At 50.1% G+C, this 24,201-nt stretch overlaps 1 protein-coding gene across 5 annotated transcripts in view; it reads left to right on the forward strand.

Annotated features, from left to right (window-relative positions):
* Positions 1-24,201, forward strand: part of CAMSAP2 (calmodulin regulated spectrin associated protein family member 2) — a 198,952-nt gene that overhangs the window by 42,985 nt on the left and 131,766 nt on the right. For all 5 annotated transcript variants that reach the window (XM_075617069.1, XM_075617066.1, XM_075617071.1 and 2 more), the window contains one exon: positions 21,092-21,351. In XM_075617069.1, the coding sequence (XP_075473184.1) occupies positions 21,092-21,351 (260 nt within the window). The remainder of the gene's footprint in view (positions 1-21,091; positions 21,352-24,201) is intronic.

Consider the following 24,201-nt stretch of genomic DNA (forward strand, 5'->3'; position numbering starts at 1 on the left):
GTCTGTGTTACGTGAGAGCGCTGTCTGTGTTACGTGAGAGCGCTGTCTGTGTTACGTGAGAGCGCTGTCTGTGTTACGTGAGAGCGCTGTCTGTGTTACGTGGAGAGCGCTGTCTGTGTTACGTGAGAGGCGCTGTCTGTGTTACGTGAGAGCGCTGTCTGTGTTACGTGAGAGCGCTGTCTGTGTTACGTGAGCGCTGTCTGTGTTACGTGAGAGCGCTGTCTGTGTTACGTGAGAGGCGCTGTCTGTGTTACGTGAGAGCGCTGTCTGTGTTACGTGAGAGCGCTGTCTGTGTTACGTGAGAGCGCTGTCTGTGTTACGTGAGAGCGCTGTCTGTGTTACGTGAGAGCGCTGTCTGTGTTACGTGAGAGCGCTGTCTGTGTTACGTGAGAGCGCTGTCTGTGTTACGTGAGAGCGCTGTCTGTGTTACGTGAGGGCGCTGTCTGTGTTACGTGAGGGCGCTGTCTGTGTTTACGTGAGAGCGCTGTCTGTGTTACGTGAGGGCGCTGTCTGTGTTACGTGAGAGCGCTGTCTGTGTTACGTGAGAGCGCTGTCTGTGTTACGTGAGAGCGCTGTCTGTGTTACGTGAGAGCGCTGTCTGTGTTACGTGAGGGCGCTGTCTGTGTTACGTGAGAGCGCTGTCTGTGTTACGTGAGAGCGCTGTCTGTGTTACGTGAGCGCTGAGAGCGCTGTCGGGTACGTGAGAGCGCTGTCTGTGTTACGTGAGGAGCGCTGTCTGTGTTACGTGAGGGCGCTGTCTGTGTTACGTGAGAGCGCTGTCTGTGTTACGTGAGAGCGCTGTCTGTGTTACGTGAGAGCGCTGTCTGTGTTACGTGAGAGCGCTGTCTGTGTTACGTGAGAGCGCTGTCTGTGTTACGTGAGAGCGCTGTCTGTGTTACGTGAGAGCGCTGTCTGTGTTACGTGAGGCGCTGTCTGTGTTACGTGAGAGCGCTGTCTGTGTTACGTGAGAGCGCTGTCTGTGTTACGTGAGAGCGCTGTCTGTGTTACGTGAGAGCGCTGTCTGTGTTACGTGAGAGCGCTGTCTGTGTTACGTGAGAGCGCTGTCTGTGTTACGTGAGAGCGCTGTCTGTGTTACGTGAGAGCGCTGTCTGTGTTACGTGAGAGCGCTGTCTGTGTTACGTGAGAGCGCTGTCTGTGTTACGTGAGAGCGCTGTCTGTGTTACGTGAGAGCGCTGTCTGTGTTACGTGAGAGCGCTGTCTGTGTTACGTGAGAGCGCTGTCTGTGTTACGTGAGAGGCGCTGTCTGTGTTACGTGAGAGCGCTGTCTGTGTTACGTGAGAGCGCTGTCTGTGTTACGTGAGAGCGCTGTCTGTGTTACGTGAGAGCGCTGTCTGTGTTACGTGAGAGCGCTGTCTGTGTTACGTGAGAGCGCTGTCTGTGTTACGTGAGAGGCGCTGTCTGTGTTACGTGAGAGCGCTGTCTGTGTTACGTGAGAGCGCTGTCTGTGTTACGTGAGAGCGCTGTCTGTGTTACGTGAGAGCGCTGTCTGTGTTACGTGAGAGCGCTGTCTGTGTTACGTGAGAGCGCTGTCTGTGTTACGTGAGAGCGCTGTCTGTGTTACGTGAGAGCGCTGTCTGTGTTACGTGAGAGCGCTGTCTGTGTTACGTGAGAGCGCTGTCTGTGTTACGTGAGAGCGCTGTCTGTGTTACGTGAGAGCGCTGTCTGTGTTACGTGAGAGCGCTGTCTGTGTTACGTGAGAGCGCTGTCTGTGTTACGTGAGAGCGCTGTCTGTGTTACGTGAGAGCGCTGTCTGTGTTACGTGAGAGCGCTGTCTGTGTTACGTGAGAGCGCTGTCTGTGTTACGTGAGAGCGCTGTCTGTGTTACGTGAGAGCGCTGTCTGTGTTACGTGAGGGCGCTGTCTGTGTTACGTGAGGGCGCTGTCTGTGTTACGTGAGAGCGCTGTCTGTGTTACGTGAGAGCGCTGTCTGTGTTACGTGAGAGCGCTGTCTGTGTTACGTGAGAGCGCTGTCTGTGTTACGTGAGAGCGCTGTCTGTGTTACGTGAGAGCGCTGTCTGTGTTACGTGAGAGCGCTGTCTGTGTTACGTGAGAGCGCTGTCTGTGTTACGTGAGAGCGCTGTCTGTGTTACGTGAGAGCGCTGTCTGTGTTACGTGAGAGCGCTGTCTGTGTTACGTGAGAGCGCTGTCTGTGTTACGTGAGAGCGCTGTCTGTGTTACGTGAGAGCGCTGTCTGTGTTACGTGAGAGCGCTGTCTGTGTTACGTGAGGGCGCTGTCTGTGTTACGTGAGAGCGCTGTCTGTGTTACGTGAGAGCGCTGTCTGTGTTACGTGAGAGCGCTGCTTCTCTTCTGTCCTTTTCAACGCTGCTTTTATTTTTCAAATCTGAAGATTATAAGCATTTGAAATCAGTGTCCGGGAGGGATAATGGAGCCCAGTGCCACCAGGATCCCAGTGCCACCCGGAGCCCAGTGCCACCCCGAGCCCAGTGCCACCCCGAGCCCAGTGCCACCCCGAGCCCAGTGCCACCCCGAGCCCAGTGCCACCCCGAGCCCAGAGCCACCCGGAGCCCAGTGCCACCCGAGCCCAGTGCCACCCCGAGCCCAGTGCCACCCGGAGCCCAGAGCCACCAGGAGCCCAGTGCCACCCCGAGCCCAGTGCCACCCCGAGCCCAGTGCCACCCCGAGCCCAGTGCCACCAGGAGCCCAGTGCCACCCCGAGCCCAGTGCCACCCCGAGCCCAGTGCCACCCCGAGCCCAGAGCCACCCCGAGCCCAGTGCCACCAGGAGCCCAGTGCCACCCCGAGCCCAGTGCCACCCCGAGCCCAGAGCCACCAGGAGCCCAGTGCCACCAGGAGCCCAGTGCCACCCCCAGAGCCCAGTGCCACCCCAGTGCCACCCCGAGCCCAGTGCCACCCCGAGCCCAGTGCCACCCCGAGCCCAGTGCCACCAGGAGCCCAGTGCCACCAGGAGCCCAGTGCCACCCCAGTGCCCCCCGAGCCCAGTGCCACCCCGAGCCCAGTGCCACCCCGAGCCCAGTGCCACCCCGAGCCCAGTGCCACCCGGAGCCCAGAGCCACCAGGAGCCCAGTGCCACCCCGAGCCCAGTGCCACCCCGAGCCCAGTGCCACCCCGAGCCCAGTGCCACCCCGAGCCCAGAGCCACCAGGAGCCCAGTGCCACCAGGAGCCCAGTGCCACCCCGAGCCCAGAGCCACCCCGAGCCCAGTACCACCCCGAGCCCAGTGCCACCCCGAGCCCAGTGCCACCCCGAGCCCAGTGCCACCCCGAGCGCAGTGCCACCCCGAGCCCAGTGCCACCCCGAGCCCAGTGCCACCCCGAGCCCAGTGCCACCCCGAGCCCAGTGCCACCCCCGAGCCCAGTGCCACCCCGAGCCCAGAGCCACCCCGAGCCCAGTGCCACCAGGAGCCCAGTGCCACCCCGAGCCCAGTGCCACCAGGAGCCCAGTGCCACCCCCGAGCCCAGTGCCACCCCGAGCCCAGTGCCACCCCGAGCCCAGTGCCACCCCGAGCCCAGAGCCACCCCGAGCCCAGTGCCACCAGGAGCCCAGTGCCACCCCGAGCCCAGTGCCACCAGGAGCCCAGTGCCACCCCGAGCCCAGTGCCACCCCGAGCCCAGTGCCACCCCGAGCCCAGTACCACCCCGAGCCCAGTGCCACCCCCGAGCCCAGTGCCACCCCGAGCCCAGTGCCACCCCGAGCCCAGTGCCACCCCGAGCCCAGAGCCCAGTGCCACCCCGAGCCCAGTGCCACCCCGAGCCCAGAGCCCAGTGTAACCTAACCTGAAAAGTTTAAGATTAAGAGTATCATGAGTTTTTTTTAACACTAGAAAAAGATGAACCTCTAAGACAGGGGTGGACAAACCGTGGCCTGTGCCCATTCCCTCCCCCGCCAGTGCATTCCCCGCGGTTCCTCATCTCCCATACGCCACAGGAATGGAGGCCTCCCCCCCTGCAAAGTAGAATTCTTAGAGGGAGGGGGAGTGAGTGAGAGAGGAGTGGTGGGATTGAGTGAGAGAGGAGGAGTGGGGTGGAATTGAGTGAGAGAGGAGGAGTGTGGGGGAATTGAGTGAGAGAGGAGGAGTGTGGGGGAATTGAGTGAGAGAGGAGGAGTGTGGGGGAATTGAGTGAGAGAGGAGGAGTGGGGGGGGAATTGAGTGAGAGAGGAGGAGTGGGGGGGAATTGAGTGAGAGAGGAGGAGTGGGGGGGAATTGAGTGAGAGAGGAGGAGTGGGGGGGAATTGAGTGAGAGAGGAGGAGTGGGGGGGAATTGAGTGAGAGAGGAGGAGTGGGGGGAATTGAGTGAGAGAGGAGGAGTGGGGGGAATTGAGTGAAGAGGAGTGGGGGGGAATTGAGAGAGAGGAGTGAGGGGGAATTGAGAGAGAGGAGTGGGGGGGAATTGAGTGAGAGGAGGAGTGGGGGGGGAATTGAGTGAGAGAGGAGGAGTGGGGGGAATTGAGTGAGAGAGGAGGAGTGGGGGGAATTGAGTGAGAGAGGAGGAGTGGGGGGAATTGAGTGAGAGAGGAGGAGTGGGGGGACTTCAGTGAGAGAAGAGGAGTGGGGGGAAATTGAGTGAGAGAGGAGGAGTGGGGGGAATTGAGTGAGAGAGGAGGAGTGGGGGGAGAATTGAGTGAGAGAGGAGGAGTGGGGGGGGGAATTGAGTGAGAGAGGAGGAGTGGGGGGGAATTGAGTGAGAGAGGAGGAGTGGGGGGGAATTGAGTGAGAGAGGAGGAGTGGGGGGGAATTGAGTGAGAGAGGAGGAGTGGGGGGGAATTGAGTGAGAGAGGAGGAGTGGGGGGAATTGAGTGAGAGAGGAGGAGTGGGGGGAATTGAGTGAAGAGGAGTGGGGGGGAATTGAGAGAGAGGAGTGAGGGGGAATTGAGAGAGAGGAGTGGGGGGGAATTGAGTGAGAGGAGGAGTGGGGGGGGAATTGAGTGAGAGAGGAGGAGTGGGGGGAATTGAGTGAGAGAGGAGGAGTGGGGGGAATTGAGTGAGAGAGGAGGAGTGGGGGGAATTGAGTGAGAGAGGAGGAGTGGGGGGACTTCAGTGAGAGAAGAGGAGTGGGGGGAAATTGAGTGAGAGAGGAGGAGTGGGGGGAATTGAGTGAGAGAGGAGGAGTGGGGGGAGAATTGAGTGAGAGAGGAGGAGTGGGGGGGGGAATTGAGTGAGAGAGGAGGAGTGGGGGAAATTGAATGAGAGAGGAGGAGTGGGGGGGGGGAATTGAGTGAGAGGAGGAGTGGGGGGAATTGAGTGAAAGAGGAGTGGGGGGAATTGAGTGAGAGAGGAGGAGTGGGGGGGAATTGAGAGAGAGGAGGAGTGGGGGGAATTGAGTGAGAGGAGTGGGGGGAATTGAGTGAGAGAGGAGGAGTGGGGGGAATTGAGTGAGAGAGGAGGAGTGGGGGGAATTGAGTGAGAGAGGAGGAGTGGGGGGGGGGAATTGAGTGAGAGAGGAGGAGTGGGGGGAATTGAGTGAGAGGAGGAGTGGGGGGAATTGTGTGAGAGAGGAGGAGTGGGGGGGAATTGAGTGAGAGGAGGAGTGGGGGGAATTGAGTGAGAGAGGAGTGGGGGGAATTGAGTGAGAGAGGAGGAGTGGGGGGGAATTGAGTGAGAGAGGAGGAGTGGGGGGAATTGAGTGAGAGGAGGAGTGGGGGGAATTGAGTGAGAGGAGGAGTGGGGGGAATTGAGTGGGGGGAATTGAGTGAGAGAGGAGGAGTGGGGGGAATTGAGTGAGAGAGGAGGAGTGGGGGGAATTGAGTGAGAGAGGAGGAGTGGGGGGGAATTGAGTGAGAAAGGAGGAGTGGGGGAAATTGAGTGAGAGAGGAGGAGTGGGGGGGGGGGAATTGAGTGAGAGGATGAGTGGGGGGAATTGAGTGAGAGGAGGAGTGGGGGGAATTGAGTGAAAGAGGAGTGGGGGGAATTGAGTGAGAGAGGAGGAGTGGGGGGGAATTGAGAGAGAGGAGGAGTGGGGGGAATTGAGTGAGAGGAGTGGGGGGAATTGAGTGAGAGAGGAGGAGTGGGGGGAATTGAGTGAGAGAGGAGGAGTGGGGGGAATTGAGTGAGAGAGGAGGAGTGGGGGGGGGGGGGAATTGAGTGAGAGAGGAGGAGTGGGGGGAATTGAGTGAGAGGAGGAGTGGGGGGAATTGTGTGAGAGAGGAGGAGTGGGGGGGAATTGAGTGAGAGGAGGAGTGGGGGGAATTGAGTGAGAGAGGAGTGGGGGGAATTGAGTGAGAGAGGAGGAGTGGGGGGGAATTGAGTGAGAGAGGAGGAGTGGGGGGAATTGAGTGAGAGGAGGAGTGGGGGGAATTGAGTGAGAGGAGGAGTGGGGGGAATTGAGTGAGAGGAGTGGGGGGAATTGAGTGAGAGAGGAGGAGTGGGGGGGGGAATTGAGTGAGAGAGGAGGAGTGGGGGTAATTGAGTGAGAGAGGAGGAGTGGGGGGAATTGAGTGAGAGAGGAGGAGTGGGGGGAATTGAGTGAGATAGGAGGAGTGGGGGGAATTGAGTGAGTGTCACGGATGCTCACTACAACCTGGACTAGACCGCGGGGCCGAGGTGGGGATGTATATATACCGCCGCCCTACAACCACGAGGCAAGGTCCGGATAGCCAGGGATGTGTTGCCGGGTCAGGGTAGGAGAGTGTAGGTAGGTCAGAGTACTTGCAGTGCTCCGGGGTTGGAGAGAGGAGAATAGTCGTAGTCCGTAAGCCGTGGTCGGGGAGAGAGGAGAATAGTCGTAGTCTGTAAGCCGTCGTCGTGGAGTGGAGAGAGAATAGTCGTAGTCCATAAGCCGTGGTCGGGGAGAGAGGAGAATAGTCGTAGTCTGTAAGCCGTCGTCGTGGAGTGGAGAGAGAATAGTCGTAGTCCATAAGCCGTGGTCGTGGAGAGGAGAATAGTTGTAGTCCGTAAGCCGCGGAGAGAGAATAGTCATAGTCCGTAAGCCGTGGAGAGAGAATATTCGTAGTCCGTAAACCGTGGAGAGAGAATAGTCGTAGTCCGTAAGCTGTGGAGAGAGAATAGTCTTAGTCCGTAAACTGTGGAGAGAGAATAGTCGTAGTCCGTAAGCTGTGGAGTGGAGGGGAGAGAGTACAAGTGCAATAACGCAACGAAGTCCAGGAATGTAGAAGAAACAGGTCAGGTACAGGCAGGGGTCACACCGGAGATCAAGGCAGGTTCAGATACAAGCAAAACTCAGGCTGCAATGAGCCCGGTGCATAGACAAGGGTCTATGCTTAGCAACAAGACAGAGGACTGGGTGGATATAAGTAGAGAGATGAACCAATGAAGAGGAGGCAGGAGGGAGTGTACTTAGCAATAGGTAGAGAACTGGTAGGCTGTAATTACCTGGAGGCAGGTGCAGCACAGCTGATGGTAGTCCCAGCGTTATCTGCTGCGCGACGTGCACGCGCAGGCGGGGTGTGATGTGCGGCTGGTGCGCCACTGTCAGAGCCGGGCGAAGTGATGCCATCATGAGCGCGCTCCTGTCTGTTACGGCAGTGCGCGCGTACCTCTGGGAGTCTGCGCGCATCTTCGGATGCCCGTCGTGATGCGTCGGGAGGGCGGGACTTCGGCGCGACCCTGACAGTGAGAGTAGTGGGGGGAATTGAGTGAGAGAAGTGGGGGGAATTGAGTGAGAGAGGAGGAGTGGGAAGGATTGAGTGAGAGGAGAAGTTGGGGGATTTGAGTGAGAGGAGAAGTTGGGGGATTTGAGTGAGAGTGGAGTGGGGGGGGATTGAGTGAGAGGAGAAGTTGGGGGATTTGAGTGAGAGGAGGAGGGGGGATTTGAATGAGAGAGGAGTGGGGGGGATTTGAGTGAGAGAGGAGGAGTGGGGGGAATTTAGTGAGAGTGGAGTGGGGGGATTTGAGTGAGAGGAGGGGGGGACAGTAGGACAGTGGCCCTCCCAAAACTTTGTGCCTACTTACTGGCACACCTGAAGGAATTGTTGAAGCGCGTTCTCCGCCTCCGTTCTCTTGCTGATAGCCAGACGCCATGGCGTAGCTGCCTGTAGGGCCACTGCAGCTACAATTGACATATTTCCTTTTAAACGCTCGAAGTTCTGGGATTGGAAACATCGACACATTGAACATTTCAGTTTTTTCCAACCCCAGAGCTGCCATGCCTCCATTTTATTGTGTTCGTTTTGGAGCACTGACCAAGTCTCACCGTTTCTTTCCCCCTCCACAAAACGGCAGCTTCCCTGGTAAACGTCCTTCTATATCTCTAAAAAGTCCCCTCTGAAAGTCCCTGCTGCCCGAGGATAGAACATGGCGGAGAGAACCAGACGAAGCTCTCGTGCCAGTCTGATGTCACCGCCCTCATTTGGGAGCGAGAAGCCAATAAGCAGCTAGGGAAGCAGAGGGTTCTGGGAGAGGAGACAGCAGCCACAGAGTCTCCCTGACACAGCGGCCAATCCTTACACTGCGATGGTTTCTAGGTCAGGAGACGGGGAGATGATTTAGGAATGCGTTCAGGTTGGGGCGTGTAAATGGCCGTAATTTTTTGATGATGTTGGGATAAAATGGCGGCATGTTTTGTGTACGGTGAAACGGCCAGTAGAGTTGCTTTACATTTTATTCCAAGCACAAATTGTTATATATTGGGCAGGGTCCCTCCTCCATCATATCTGCCGGTTCTACTCTAGGATTTAAAGCAGCAATACCCCCTACTAGTTTTTATACAGGATGGGGAATAGGGGCATCGCTCTGTGCTGAACCACGCTCTCTTTCCCGCTCCGTGGACCGCCAGGTTCCCGAGATACCGGTGAAGTTACCAGGTTTAAATCTCCCTCCAGGGGAAAGAAAATGGTTGCCGAATCTTGGGCCTAATGGACAGCCATTTGAATCCCCTTTCACATCCAGGTTGTAAGACCAGTAATTTTAGCAGTAAGTATTTCGTGGAGGAGGGGGGGGGGGGCGGGAGTGTGACGGTGAAGGGGTTAACCAGGCTTATAATAAAGGTCAAGCCTATTTGGTTAACCCGGACCCATGTTTTAGGGTCTTGGAGTGTCAGCTCTGGGATCCAGATGTCGAGAATGTATTACTGGGACTATATACTGATTCTGCGACATTAAAGATTTCTGTGACTTTCTGCCTTTACTGGGGAGCTGGGATCGGGAGATTTCTAGGCTGTAAGTTTCAGGGTGGGTTTGGCAGAGAAAGTCTTTGCAGAATGTGTCTATGTAGCGGGGTTCCGGAGTTATAGGATACCTCAAAAGTTGTATCCAGAGATTGAGTGATATCTTCGGATACAGCTAAGCACATTACTCCGCCAACCTCGGACCCTGGAAACGTTCTTACGGCTCACCGCCAGAGTCCCTGCTGCAGCATCTTCCAAGGTAAATGGGTATGAAGGGGTTAAAATATATCTGCAGGTATACACGGAGTCCCCAGTATAGCAGAGGTCCCCACATACATGCCCAGGTATCCTGAGCCTAGAGTAGGGGTTCAGGAAGGTGCTCGAGCTAAGGTTATAAAGCTGAGCACGTTTGCAGTGTTTTAAAAGTTTAAAAGTATATTTCTCATGTGCCAGGAATGAAGCCAGTGATTGTAAGGGAATATATACACTCACTCCACCCCTGACACCAGAATAGGAGCTCATAACTTTTAGCCCACAGAAAACAGGACACAATACATTTTATTAAATGGTTGTAGTTTAATGTGTATAGACATTGATAACCTGTATAAGAACTGAGGGCTTTCTAAGTCATGGATTCCGGAAGGCCCAGATGGCTACTAGTTGGTGCCTCTGTGTCTGTCCGGAGGCCGTACTTGAAAGGCTCAGAGATGCCAAGGTGTTAGGACAGGAGGGGCCCTGCCGGTATTCTGGAGTACCCATATCCTGGCCTGACACAAGGCAAGCTAACACCATTTGCCAAAATCCAGACTCTGTGGAGCCTGAGCAGAAGGTGGGCTCAGTATGCAAAGAGGCGGAGGGGCCACGTTAACCCATGCCCGCTTGCTACCCGAGAAAAGGTGCCGCCCTGCTTTACAATACAGGCAAATCGGTGATTGGCTGGCAGGAGAATTCCCACGCTCTGATAAGCTGTCCAGGTTAGGGCCGTTCTATACTGTTTGCGGCCGGGCGCGCGCGAATGTGTCACATGCTTTTCATGTGTATAGGGTCTCAGTGCTGCCAGGAGCGACAGGTAGTGTGCGTGTGTGTGTGTGTGTGTGTGTGTATGTATATAGATTGTGTGAGTGAAATAATGGCTTAAATAAGATTTTTATAGAAGGGCTGACTAACCTCAGCCATGTATAACTGCCGCGCGCGCACTATAGAAGCAGCCTTAGTGTATGAGGGCCTGACAGATTCCAAGGAGATTCCAAGCGCCACACCCACAGCGGCGAAGTAACACATGTCCAGGACTTTTTGTGAGTAACTACCGGTCATTGGAAAGGGCTCTAAAGTGATCTGAGGGAATTTCGTTCCGGAAACGGATGTATTCGTTAGCCCCATCCCTAGTGTGTGTTTATCTGGAATTGTATAACTTTGTGTCTGTCTTTTATAAGAAATAAATTACCATTTATTTTACCATCTTGTTTTGCTCAATCAAATGATCCCGGTTATAAAAAGGTGCTGTAGAACCCGGTCTCCCGTGACAGGGGTTATTGCTACTCTAAGGGGTTAAAAATCATAAGAAACGTCTTCAGTTTTTGCCATTGAAATATATCAGGATGCGAAAGCAAGGGGAGAAGGGAGAGGGGGATATGAGAGAAAGTGTCACATATATAAAGGGTTAATACGTGCAGCTTAGAGGGGAGAAGGGAGAGGGGATATGAGAGACTGTCACATATATAAAGGGTTAATATGTGCAGCTTAGAGGGGAGAAGGGAGAGGGGGATATGAGAGAAACGGTCACATATATAAAGGGTTAATATGTGCAGCTTAGAGGAGAGAAGGGAGAGGGAGATATGAGAGAAACTGTCACATATATAAAGGGTTAATATGTACAGCTTAGAGGGGAGAAGGGAGAGGGGGATATGAGAGACACTGTCACATATATAAAGGGTTAATATGTGCAGCTTAGAGGAGAGAAGGGAGAGGGGGATATGAGGGAAACTGTCACATGAAGGGTTAATATGTGCAGCGTAGAGGGGAGAAGGGAGAGGGGGATATGAGAGAAACTGTCACATATATAAAGGGTTAATATGTACAGCTTAGAGGGGAGAAGGGAGAGGGGGATATGAGGGAAACTGTCACAAAGGGTTAATATGTGCAGCGTAGAGGGGAGAATGGAGAGGGGGTATCAGAGAAACTGTCACATATATAAAGGGTTAATATATGCAGCTTAGAGGGGAGAATGGAGAGGGGGTATGAGAGAAACTGTCACATATATAAAGGGTTAATATGTGCAGCTTAGAAGGGAGAAGGGGATATGAGAGAAACTGTCACATATATAAAGGGTTAATATACGCAGTTAGAGGAGAGAAAGGAGAGGGAGATATGAGAGAAACTGTCACACATATAAAGGGTTAATATATACAGGAGGGAAGCACGTTTCAGAGAGAGAAGAGCTAGAATAAGAGGTCATTCTCTGATGCTGGAGGGTGGGGTCTCAGGGGAACTATTTCTTCACGCAAAGTGCTAAATACAAGAGAGAGCCAAAAATCTAATAGTGTCTGAGGTTCCACAGCAGATAGGAGAATGGGCTGACACGGGAGCCACGGGCTTCTTATCTGTGACATTGTGTGTATGTAAGCTGTGACATTGTGTGTATGTAACTGTGACATTGTGTGTATGTAAGCTGTGACATTGTGTGTATGTAAGCTGTGACATTGTGTGTATGTAAGCTGTGACATTGTGTGTATGTAACTGTGACATTGTGTGTATGTAAGCTGTGACATTGTGTGTATATAAGCTGTGACATTGTGTGTATGTACGCTGTGACATTGTATGTATGTAACTGTGACATTGTGTGTATGTAACTGTGACATTGTGTGTATGTAAGCTGTGACATTGTGTGTATGTAAGCTGTGACATTGTGTGTATGTAAGCTGTGACATTGTGTGTATGTAACTGTGACATTGTGTGTATGTAAGCTGTGACATTGTGTGTATGTAAGCTGTGACATTGTGTGTATGTAAGCTGTGACATTGTGTGTATGTAACTGTGACATTGTGTGTATGTAAGCTGTGACATTGTGTGTATGTAAGCTGTGACATTGTGTGTATGTAAGCTGTGACATTGTGTGTATGTAAGCTGTGACATTGTGTGTATGTAAGCTGTGACATTGTGTGTATGTAAGCTGTGACATTGTGTGTATGTAAGCTGTGACATTGTGTGTATGTAAGCTGTGACATTGTGTGTATGTAAGCTGTGACATTGTGTGTATGTAAGCTGTGACATTGTGTGTATGTAAGCTGTGACATTGTGTGTATGTAAGCTGTGACATTGTGTGTATGTAAGCTGTGACATTGTGTGTATGTAAGCTGTGACATTGTGTGTATGTAAGCTGTGACATTGTGTGTATGTAAGCTGTGACATTGTGTGTATGTAAGCTGTGACATTGTGTGTATGTAAGCTGTGACATTGTGTGTATGTACGCTGTGACATTGTGTGTATGTAAGCTGTGACATTGTGTGTATGTACGCTGTCACATTGTGTGTATGTAAGCTGTCACATTGTGTGTATGTAAGCTGTCACATTGTGTGTATGTAAGCTGTGACATTGTGTGTATGTACGCTGTCACATTGTGTGTATGTACGCTGTCACATTGTGTGTATGTAAGCTGTGACATTGTGTGTATGTAAGCTGTCACATTGTGTGTATGTAAGCTGTCACATTGTGTGTATGTAAGCTGTCACATTGTGTGTATGTACGCTGTCACATTGTGTGTATGTAAGCTGTCACATTGTGTGTATGTAAGCTGTCACATTGTATGTATCTTAGCTGTCACATTGTGTGTATGTAACTGTGACATTGTATGTATCTAAGCTGTCACATTATGTGTATGTAAGCTGTGACATTGCGTGTATGTTAGCTGTCACATTGTGTGTATTGTAAGCTGTCACATTGTGTGTATGTAAGCTGTCACATTGTGTGTATGTAAGCTGTCACATTGTTTGTATGTAAGCTGTCACATTGTGTGTATGTAACTGACATTGTGTGTATGTTAGCTGTCACATTGTGTGTATGTAAGCTGTCACATTGTGTGTATGTAAGCTGTCACATTGTGTGTATGTAACTGTGACATTGTGTGTATGTAAGCTGTCAAATTGTGTGTATGTAAGCTGTCACATTGTGTGTATGCAACTGTGACATTCTATGTAGGTAAGCTGTCACATTGTGTGTATGTAAGCTGTCACATTGTGAGTCTGTAAGCTGTCACATTGTGTGTATGTAAGATCAGGTGATTGACTCGGCCATTGCAGAATATTCCACTTCTTTGCCTTAAAAAAACTCCTGGATTGCTTTCGCAGTATGTTTTGGGTCATTGTCCATCTGTAAAGTGAAGTGCCGTCCAATCAACTTCGCTGAATTTGGCTGAATCTGAGCAGACAATATATCCCTATACACTTCAGAATTCATCCGGCTACTTCTGTCTTCTGTCACATCATCAATAAACACTAGTGACCCAGTGCCATTCTAAGCCATGCATGCCCATGCCATCACACTGCCTCCACCGTGTTTTACAGATGATGTGGTATGCTTCGGATCATGAGCCGTTCCAAGCCTTCTCCATACTTTTTTCTTCCCATCATTCTGGTACAGGTTGATCTTCGTTTCATCTGTCCAAAGAATGCTGTTCCAGAACTGGGCTGGCTTTTTAGCTATTGTTTGGCAAAGTCTAATCTGGCCTTTCTGTTCTTGAGGCTTATGAATGGTTTGCACCTTGTGGTGAACCCTCTGTATTTGCTCTTGTGAAGTCTTCTCTTTATGGTAGACTTGGATAATGATATGCCTACCTCCTGGAGAGTGTTCTTCACTTGGCTGGATGATGTGACGGGGTTTTTCTTTATCATGGAAAGGATCCTACGATCATCCACCACTGTTGTCTTCCGTGGACATCCAGGCCTTTTTGTGTTGCAGAGCTCACCAGTGCGTTCTTTTTTTCTCAGAATATACCAAACTGTTGATTTGGCCGCTCCTAATGTTCCTGCTATCTCTCTGATGGATTTTCCTTTTTTTTGCAGCCTAAGGATGCCCTGTTTCACTTGCATTGAGAGCTCCTTTGACCGCATGTTGTGGGTTCACAGCAACAGCTTCCAAATGCGAATGCCACACCTGGAATCAACTCCAGACCCTTACCTGCTTATTTGATGATGAAATAAGGAAGGAATAGTCCACCACTGTCCATGAAACAGCTTTTGAGTCAATTGTCCAATTACTTGAAACTTGGGAAGGAGGGGCCAACCTCCAAACCAGCTGTGACCAGCTGGACAAAATGAACAAACACACAAATACCCAGTAAGCTCAGTCACAGCTGTTTGGGAGGTTGGCCCCCATTTCCCAGGTTTAAAGCTCGTCTCATCCCACTTTCCATATGCACAGGTTTTTGCATGCAGCTGATTATGACAGATCAATTATGATCATTCTTCCTAGTATTGTACAGGTTATTAAGAATTTTAATTAGTGTTAGGACCTGTGAATTATGGTCATGCCTTGGAGGGGCTCACATGCTTACAATGCTTTAGCCAAAGTGTTAAACTAAATGACCCTTTTATTCAAGAGATATATAGGTATTTCACTGTGTATTTTTGCCATTGGATGTAGCACTGGGCTCTGTTTGTGTTTGTTAACCACAAAATATATATATGCATATAAGTGCCAGAAATGGAGTGCTGGCGGGCATGGCAATGTCTGTGTTTGTTTGTAGTATACATTGCCATGCCCAGTAGCGCTCAACTTCTGCCATTTATATGCATATATATTTTGTGGTAATTTTTGGGGCTTGTATGAGCTTACTGGGTATTTGTGTGTTTCTTTTTCTCGTTCAGCACTGACAGTATACACGTACATACAATTTTTATAGACACCGTCCCTGTCCCGCAGAGCTTACAAGCTATGTTGTTGGTGTCTGAGGCAGGGAGATAAAGTGATTTGCCCGAGGAGCTGATTCGGACCAGCGTCCCCTGATTCACACGCAGTGTTACTTTTTGGGGGTCGGAGGTGTTACAGGAGATAGCACAGAATGAGCAGACACGGGGGTAGGGTGCTTCTTATCCGCCGGCACAGTGTTTGTAACAGGCTATTTCTCACAAGAAAACGAAGTTTTAACTGGAGTAGAGTTTGTAAAGCTCCCGTCTCCTGCACCCCTCCCACACTGTCTGACCCCGAGACAGGGAGCGAGCCACAGCCAGGCACATCGTACCTTCCCCTTACTGTACCCGTATAATTACCCCGACATACCTGCCACAGCCAGGCACATCGTACCTTCCCCTTACTGTACCCGTATAATTACCCCGACATACCTGCTACAGCCACACACATCATACCTTCCCCTTACTGTACCCGTATAATTACCCCGACATACCTCCCACAGCCTGGCACATCGTACCTTCCCCTTACTGTACCCGTATAATTACCCCGACATACCTGCCACAGCCACACACATCATACCTTCCCCTTACTGTACCCGTATAATTACCCCAACATACCTCCCACAGCCAGGCACATCGTACCTTCCCCTTACTGTACCCGTATAATTACCCCGACATACCTGCCACAGCCACACACATCATACCTTCCCCTTACTGTGCCCGTATAATTACCCCAACATACCTCCCACAGCCAGGCACATCGTACCTTCCCCTTACTGTACCCGTATAATTACCCCAACATACCTCCCACAGCCAGGCACATCGTACCTTCCCCTTACTGTACCCGTATAATTACCCCGACATACCTCCCACAGCCAGGCACATCGTACCTTCCCCTTACTGTACCCGTATAATTACCCCGACATACCTGCCACAGCCACACACATCATACCTTCCCCTTACTGTACCCGTATAATTACCCCGACATACCTCCCACAGCCAGGCACATCGCACCTTCCCCTTACTGTACCCGTATAATTACCCCGACATACCTGCTACAGCCACACACATCATACCTTCCCCTTACTGTACCCGTATAATTACCCCGACATACCTCCCACAGCCAGGCACATCGTACCTTCCCCTTACTGTACCCGTATAATTACCCCGACATACCTGCCACAGCCACACACATCATACCTTCCCCTTACCGTACCCGTATAATTACCCCGACATACCTCCCACAGCCAGGCACATCGCACCTTCCCCTTACTGTACCCGTATAATTACCCCGACATACCTCCCACAGCCAGACACATCATACCTTCCACTTACTGTACCCGTATAATTACCCCGACATACCTCCCACAGCCAGGCACATCGTACCTTCCCCTTACTGTGCCCGTATAATAACCCCGACATACCTGCCACAACCAGACACATTGTACCTTCCCCTTACTGTACCCGTATAATTACCCCGACATACCTCCCACAGCCAGGCACATCATACCTTCCACTTACTGTACCTGTATAATTACCCCGACATACCTGCCACAACCAGACACATCATACCTTCCACTTACTGTACCCGTATAATTACCCCGACATACCTCCCACAGCCAGACACATCATACCTTCCACTTACTGTACCTGTATAATTACCCCGACATACCTCCCACAGCCAGACACATCATACCTTCCCCTTACTGTACCCGTATAATTACCCCGACAAACCTGCCACAGCCAGACACATCCGTATAATTACCCCGACATACCTGCCACAGCCAGACACATCATACCTTCCCCTTACTGTACCTGTATAATTACCCCAACATACCTGCCACAACCAGACACATCATACCTTCCACTTACTGTACCCGTATAATTACCCCGACATACCTCCCACAGCCAGACACATCATACCTTCCACTTACTGTACCTGTATAATTACCCCAACATACCTGCCACAACCAGACACATCATACCTTCCACTTACTGTACCCGTATAATTACCCCGACATACCTCCCACAGCCAGACACATCATACCTTCCCCTTACTGTACCCGTATAATTACCCCGACAAACCTGCCACAGCCAGACACATCCGTATAATTACCCCGACATACCTGCCACAGCCAGACACATCATACCTTCCACTTACTGTACCCGTATAATTACCCCAACAAACCTGCCACAGCCAGACACATCATACCTTCCCCTTACTGTACCCGTATAATTACCCCGACAAACCTGCCACAGCCAGACACATCTGTATAATTACCCCAACATACCTGCCACATCCGTATAATTACCCCGACATACCTGCCACAGCCAGACACATCATACCTTCCACTTACTGTACCCGTATAATTACCCCGCATACCTGCCACAGCCAGACACATACCTTCCACTTACTGTACCCGTATAATTACCCCACATACCTGCCACAGCCAGACACATCATACCTTCCCCTTACAGTACCCGTATAATTACCCCAACATACCTGCCACAGCCAGACACACCCGTATAATTACCCCGACATACCTGCCACAGCCAAACACATCATACCTTCCCCTTACTGTACTTGTATAATTACCCCAACATACCTGCCACAGCCAGACACATACCTTCCCCTTACTGTACTTGTATAATTACCCCGACATACCTGCCACAGCCAGGCACATCATACCTTCCCCTTACTGTACCCGTATAATTACCCCACATACCTGCCACAGCCAGACACATCATACCTTCCACTTACTGTACCCGTATAATTACCCCGCATACCTGCCACAGCCAGACACATCATACATTCCACTTACTGTACCCGTATAATTACCCCAACATACCTGCCACAGCCAGACTCATCCGTATAATTACCCCGACATACCTGCCACAGCCAGACACATCATACCTTCCACTTACTGTACCCGTATAATTACCCCGACAAACCTGCCACAGCCAGACACACCCGTATAATTACCCCGACATACCTGCCACAGCCAGACACATCATACCTTCCCCTTACTGTACCCGTATAATTACCCCGACATACCTGCCACGGCCAGACACATCATACCTTCCCCTTACTGTACTCGTATAATTACCCCAACAAACCTGCCACAGCCAGGCACATCATACCTTCCACTTACTGTACCCGTATAATTACCCCGACATACCTGCCACAGCCAGACACATCATATCTTCCGCTTACTGTACCCGTATAATTACCCCGACATACCTGCCACAGCCAGACACATACCTTCCCCTTACTGTACTTGTATAATTACCCCGACAAACCTGCCACAGCCAGACACATCATACCTTCCCCTTACTGTACCCGTATAATTACCCCGACAAACATGCCACAGCCAGACACACCCGTATAATTACCCCGACATACCTGCCACAGCCAGACACATCATACCTTCCCCTTACTGTACCCGTATAATTACCCCGACATACCTGCCACAGCCAGACACATCGTACCTTCCCCTTACTGTACTCGTATAATTACCCCAACAAACCTGCCACAGCCAGGCACATCATACCTTCCGCTTACTGTACTTATATAATTACCCCGACATACCTGCCACAGCCAGACACATCCGTATAATTACCCCGACATACCTGCCACAGCCAGACACATCATACCTTCCACTTACTGTACCCGTATAATTACCCCGACATACCTGCCACAGCCAGACACATCATACCTTCACTTACTGTACCCGAATAATTACCCCGACATACCTGCCACAGCCAGACACATCATACCTTCACTTACTGTACCCGAATAATTACCCCGACATACCTGCCACAGCCAGACACATCATACCTTCACTTACTGTACCCGAATAATTACCCCGACATACCTGCCACAGCCAGACACATCATACCTTCACTTACTGTACCCGAATAATTACCCCGACATACCTGCCACAGCCAGACACATCATACCTTCACTTACTGTACCCGAATAATTACCCCGACATACCTGCCACAGCCAGACACATCCGTATAATTACCCCGACATACCTGCCACAGCCAGACACATCATACCTTCCACTTACTGTACCCGTATAATTACCCCGACATACCTGCCACAGCCAGACACATCGTACCTTCCTCTTACTGTACCCGTATAATTACCCCGACATACCTGCCACAGCCAGACACATCCGTATAATTACCCCGACAAACCTGCCACAGCCAGACACATCATACTTTCCACTTACTGTACCCGTATAATTACCCCGACATACCTGCCACAGCCAGACACATCATACCTTCCACTTACTGTACCTTATTACCGCAATAAAAACGTTTCAAATATGAAGTGTCTGGGAGGTTACAATGAAGTTCTCCATAGATCCGTCTAAATGTTACCATGGAAACCTCAGAAGTCAGAGATGAATAAAATTACGTTTTTTTCCCCCCAAAAGAAGTGGACATACTCCTCCGGGGACAGGATACTATCGATAAATGTTTATATTTATATGGGATAATCTCATTGGATTATGTTGCTTTAACACAGAGAACAAGATTTATTTCCTTCGCTAACTACAAATATGTCTATACCAGAGACTTGTTGTGACGGAGCAGCCTGTAGGCGAGATCAGTTAAGTGTCCACACATACGTTTTAGTTTATTTCTCCACAAACAATAACAATAAAACATTGGCCACCATGTCCCTTTAATGCAAAACACAAAGCATAAAAAGAAACCCTACTGCACTTTGGAGACTAAATAAACAGCACAGGCCCTAACTATCTGAATGGCTGGATAAGCCAGTTCTCAGGCAGTCCAAAACACATAACATTCTATCAGGGCACAATGTATATGAAAGACTTTTCTTAGTATGCTGGTCCGGCGTCTCCGGTTTCTCCAGGCAAACTTCAGATGCAGGCGTTGCAGTCCTGCTGTTCCCAGGAAGTCCTATCTCTGTGCAGGCTTCTCTGCGGGGCTTTGAATTTCCCACTGTCCCCAGGCAATTTCCTCTGGTGAACAAGAAGCCTGGTTCCCTGCCTGCTGGTGCTCCGTTGTTGCTGGGTGTGAATCCCAGCTGGGCCACAGGCAATCCTCTGTGACTCTCCTCTCTTTCAAAGGAGGAACAGGAACTCTAACAGAGACTCCAACAGGGACTCTGACAGGTGCTCACTTCCTGCCCTTTAAACCCTGTTTAATCAGTTTATTTCACACACCTCAGGCAGCTCAGGTGGGAAACCTGACACCAGTGTGTAGTTTCCTGACCCTTGTAGAGGGAGTTAACACCTTCAGTCCCTTACACTTTGCTATAGGAATATATGGTTGTTGTTGTTATTATTGAAGTGACAGACTCGTGGCCCTTATGAAAGATTGTGCGTTTCACTCTTGTGCAGTGAGTAGCGACACTGAGTGGGTCAAACATTTGTTATTTAAAAAATGTGTTTATTTGGGTGTAATAATTTTAAGATCTGTTTTATAGGTTTTCTAATATTGGAGAAAGCAGAGGTTTATTATTACACGGGAGCCGTGTCCCGGAGAAGCGTAGATTCATTGTAGGTTAGGTGTTTCTCGTAGTGTACAGAGCTTGCCAAACCTCACAGGTCTCTTCTTCACGTTTTCAGAGCTTCCCAAACCTCACAGGTCTCTTTTTCATGTTTTCAGAGCTTCCCAAATCTCAGTGGTCTCTTTTTCACATGTACAGATCTTTCCAAACCTCATAGGTCTCTTCTTCATGTGTACAAGCTTTCCAAACGTCATACATTTCTTCTTCAAATGTTCTGTAGAAACGAATCCCATTGGATTTGGAAAGCTCTCTACTCAAATGTAATTTAAGAAGAACTCTAATGTTGCTCCCGTACAAGGTCCTCTATATTTCCCCAGTACCAATACAACTACTTGAGCAGGTGTGGCCAACGCCAGTCCTCAAGGGCCACCAACAGGTCATGGTTTAACGATATCCCTGCTTCAGCACAGGTTGATTTAGCAACCTGTGCTGAAGCAGATATATCCTTTACATCTGACCTGTTGGTGGCTCTTGAGGATTGGACTTGGCCGCCCCTGTACTAGAGCTTTGTAGGAAGTACCCAGACAAACAATTGTTTAAGATGTGTCCCTTATCTGCTCTCTCCATCCCCCTGCAGAGAACGTCCCGGAGGATCTGCAAGTGCCGTACTACACGGACCAGTATGAGCAGGAGCACATGAAGCCTCCCGTGGTGAACCTTCTCCTCTCGGCGGACTTATACTGCCGGGCCGGCAGCCTCATCCTGAAGAGCGACACCGCCAAGCCTCTACTGGGACACGACGCGGTCATCCAGGCCCTGGCTCAGCGCGGGCTCTATGTCACCGACCGCGAGAAGCTGGTCACAGAAAGGGACCTTCGCAAGAAGCCCATCTATATGGTGAGAGCGTTGGGGGCGGAGAAGGTGGTGGTTCAACGAGCCCAGACAGTGATCACTCCTGGGAACAAAGTGACCTAATGACAGGGACGTGTTTAATTGGGTTAAAGCGTCAGTCCCACTGTAACAGGGATGTATCCCTGTTTAAATAAAAGCCTCTACAAATTAAATGGGGGTAAATTGGGGGAATCCTTGATGGAGAAGGTTTTAGGAGTGCTTGTAGACAGCAGGCTTAGCAATAGTGCCCAAAGTCATGCAGTAGCTGCAAAGGCAAACAAGATCTTATCTTGCATCAAACGGGCAATGGATGGAAGGGAAGTAAACATAATTAAGCCCCTTTACAAAGCATTAGTAAGACCACACCTTGAATATGGAGTACCATTTTTTGGCACCACTGCTTAGAAAATACATTATGGAACTAGAGAGAGTGCAGAGAAGAGCCACCAAATTAATAAAGGGGATGGACAATTTATCTTATGAGGAGAGGCAAGCTAAATTAGATTTATTTACATTAGAAAAGAGGTGTCTAAGAGGGGATATCATAACTATTTACAAATATATTCAGGGATAATACAAGGAGCTTTCAAAAGAACTATTCATCCCACGGGCAGTACAAAGGACTCGGGGCCATCCCTTTAGGTTGGAGGAAATGAGATTTCACCAGCAACAAAGGAAAGGGTTCTTTATAGTAAGGACAGTTACAGTGTGGGGTTCATTACCCAGGGAGACTGTGATGGCAGATAGTGGAGATGGATAATAAATTATCCTATCAGGTGCATCAAAGTCAGTATAGTAACCGCTGCAGGTAATGAATAAGTATATAACCTGTAACCATAGAAAAAGCAACTGGCCCTGCTCAGGGCACCAAGTGTTGCAAGCACTCACGGTTTGGGGAGAAATGATGCCTTGCTGAGGTCCTCCGTGACTGTGTAGTTGCACCGCCAACCCTCTCGTGACTCAGCGTCACGTGGGGCGGTCGCGCGACCGGCGGTGTGCTTCTCTTGTGTCGTTAGGTGGGGACCATTGAGCTTCGTTGCTCAGCTGAGTTGCTGGTCTTAGTGATGAACCGCTGCCTCTGGCGTGTCAGCCGTATGGTGCGAGGCGGTCACGTGACCCGCGGGGCTCCCCTCCGTGTGCAGCAGTTACCGGTGTGCCTCCAACAAACAGCAGTATGTGAGCTCTTCCAGCGATGTGATGGCAGATACAATAGATTTGTTCAAAAAAAAGGTTGGACCTCTTTTTAGAAAGGAAAGGTATACAGGGATCTAACAAATAAGTATACATGGGAAGGATGTTGTTCCAGGGATTAATCTGATTGCCAATACTTGGATTCAGGAAGGAATTTATTTTCCCCTTATGAGATATCATTGGATGATATGACACTGGTTTTTTTTTGTTTGCCTTGCTCTGGATCAATAAGGAAGTATAGATATAGGACAAAGTATCTGTCGTCTAAATTTAGCATAGGTTGAACTTGATGGATGTACGTCTTTTTTCAACCTCCTCTACTATTTAACTGTGTAGTGGTCTGAGAAATCCAGCAGAGAGCTGGTTAATTGCAGCTTGTCAATTAACCAGCACCACCTGGGTAATCAGACAAGGGTAAAACCTCCTGCTGGGAACAGACCCAGAGACTCCTTAGCACAGGCACACTGTGCTGACAGAGTAGATGAAGTCTTGAGCACACAGAAGAGCTGGGCTGAGAACGAGACACCAGACCTCTTTTCCTGTACCCACCTAGACTCAGAGACTGCCACAAAGAGCCCCTGCATACGGGTACCCCCTCAGACTGTGGGGTGATAGGTGGGTAAGGGCCCCCCCCCCCTTACATAGGGATAGGTGTTTGTTTCTTTGTATTACTGTATGTTTTGCCTTAAAGCTGCAGTTCAGTCTTTTTTTTTTTTTTAATTAATTAATTTTTTTACTTCAATAGTTTCATGTGGGCAATCTCTAATTACCTTAAGAACTGTATAGCTGCCAGTCAATTCGTTCTCCATGTATCAATCGACAAAATTTGGCAAGATCTTTAGATATGGCATATGTTTTTCTTCTGCTTCTGTCACTCAGTGGAAGTGCATGAATATTCATGAGCACTCCTGCACTGACATGTGCTAGAGGGAGAGCAGGGCTGACAAAGGGGTGTGCCAGGGCTTGTGACAGGACATGAAGGGGGGCAGTGCCTTAGCAAATGGCTGTTAAAATAGAATACAAGAAAATTGGTCTTTCAAAGTTGTTTTTTAAAAAACAGAAAATGCTAAAAGTATTTTTTCTTACTGCAGAACTGATTTATTAAAAAAAACACACATGCAGGATATTGACTGAACTGCAGCTTTAAAATGTTGTTTAAAGTGATAGGTCAAATAAAGCCATGTTTAATTTCCCCCAAATCGGCCCCACTGAGTGTACCTCTGCACAGGTCTCTTACACCCACGTAGGAGCAATGTGACCTAATGACATGAACATGTTTTATGGGTTTCTATAAGTATATATTGCCCCTAGGAGGGACTGACCCCTTAACCATGCCACTGCCATTAGTACACTTTGCTCCTAGGAGGGACTGACCCCTTAACCATGCCACTGCCATTAGTACACTTTGCCCCTAGGAGGGACTGACCCCTTAACCATGTCACTGCCATTAGTACACTTTGTTCCTAGGGGGGACTGACCCCTTAACCATGTCACTGCCATTAGTACACTTTGCCCCTAGGAGGGACTGACCCCTTAACCATGTCACTGCCATAGTACACTTTGCCCCTAGGGGGGACTGATCCCTTAACCATGTCACTGCCATTAGTACACTTTGCCCCTTGGGGGGACTGACCCCTTAACCATGTCACTGCCATTAGTACACTT

Source organism: Ascaphus truei, chromosome 10 (genome assembly GCF_040206685.1).
Source record: "Ascaphus truei isolate aAscTru1 chromosome 10, aAscTru1.hap1, whole genome shotgun sequence".
NCBI lineage: Eukaryota > Metazoa > Chordata > Amphibia > Anura > Ascaphidae > Ascaphus > Ascaphus truei.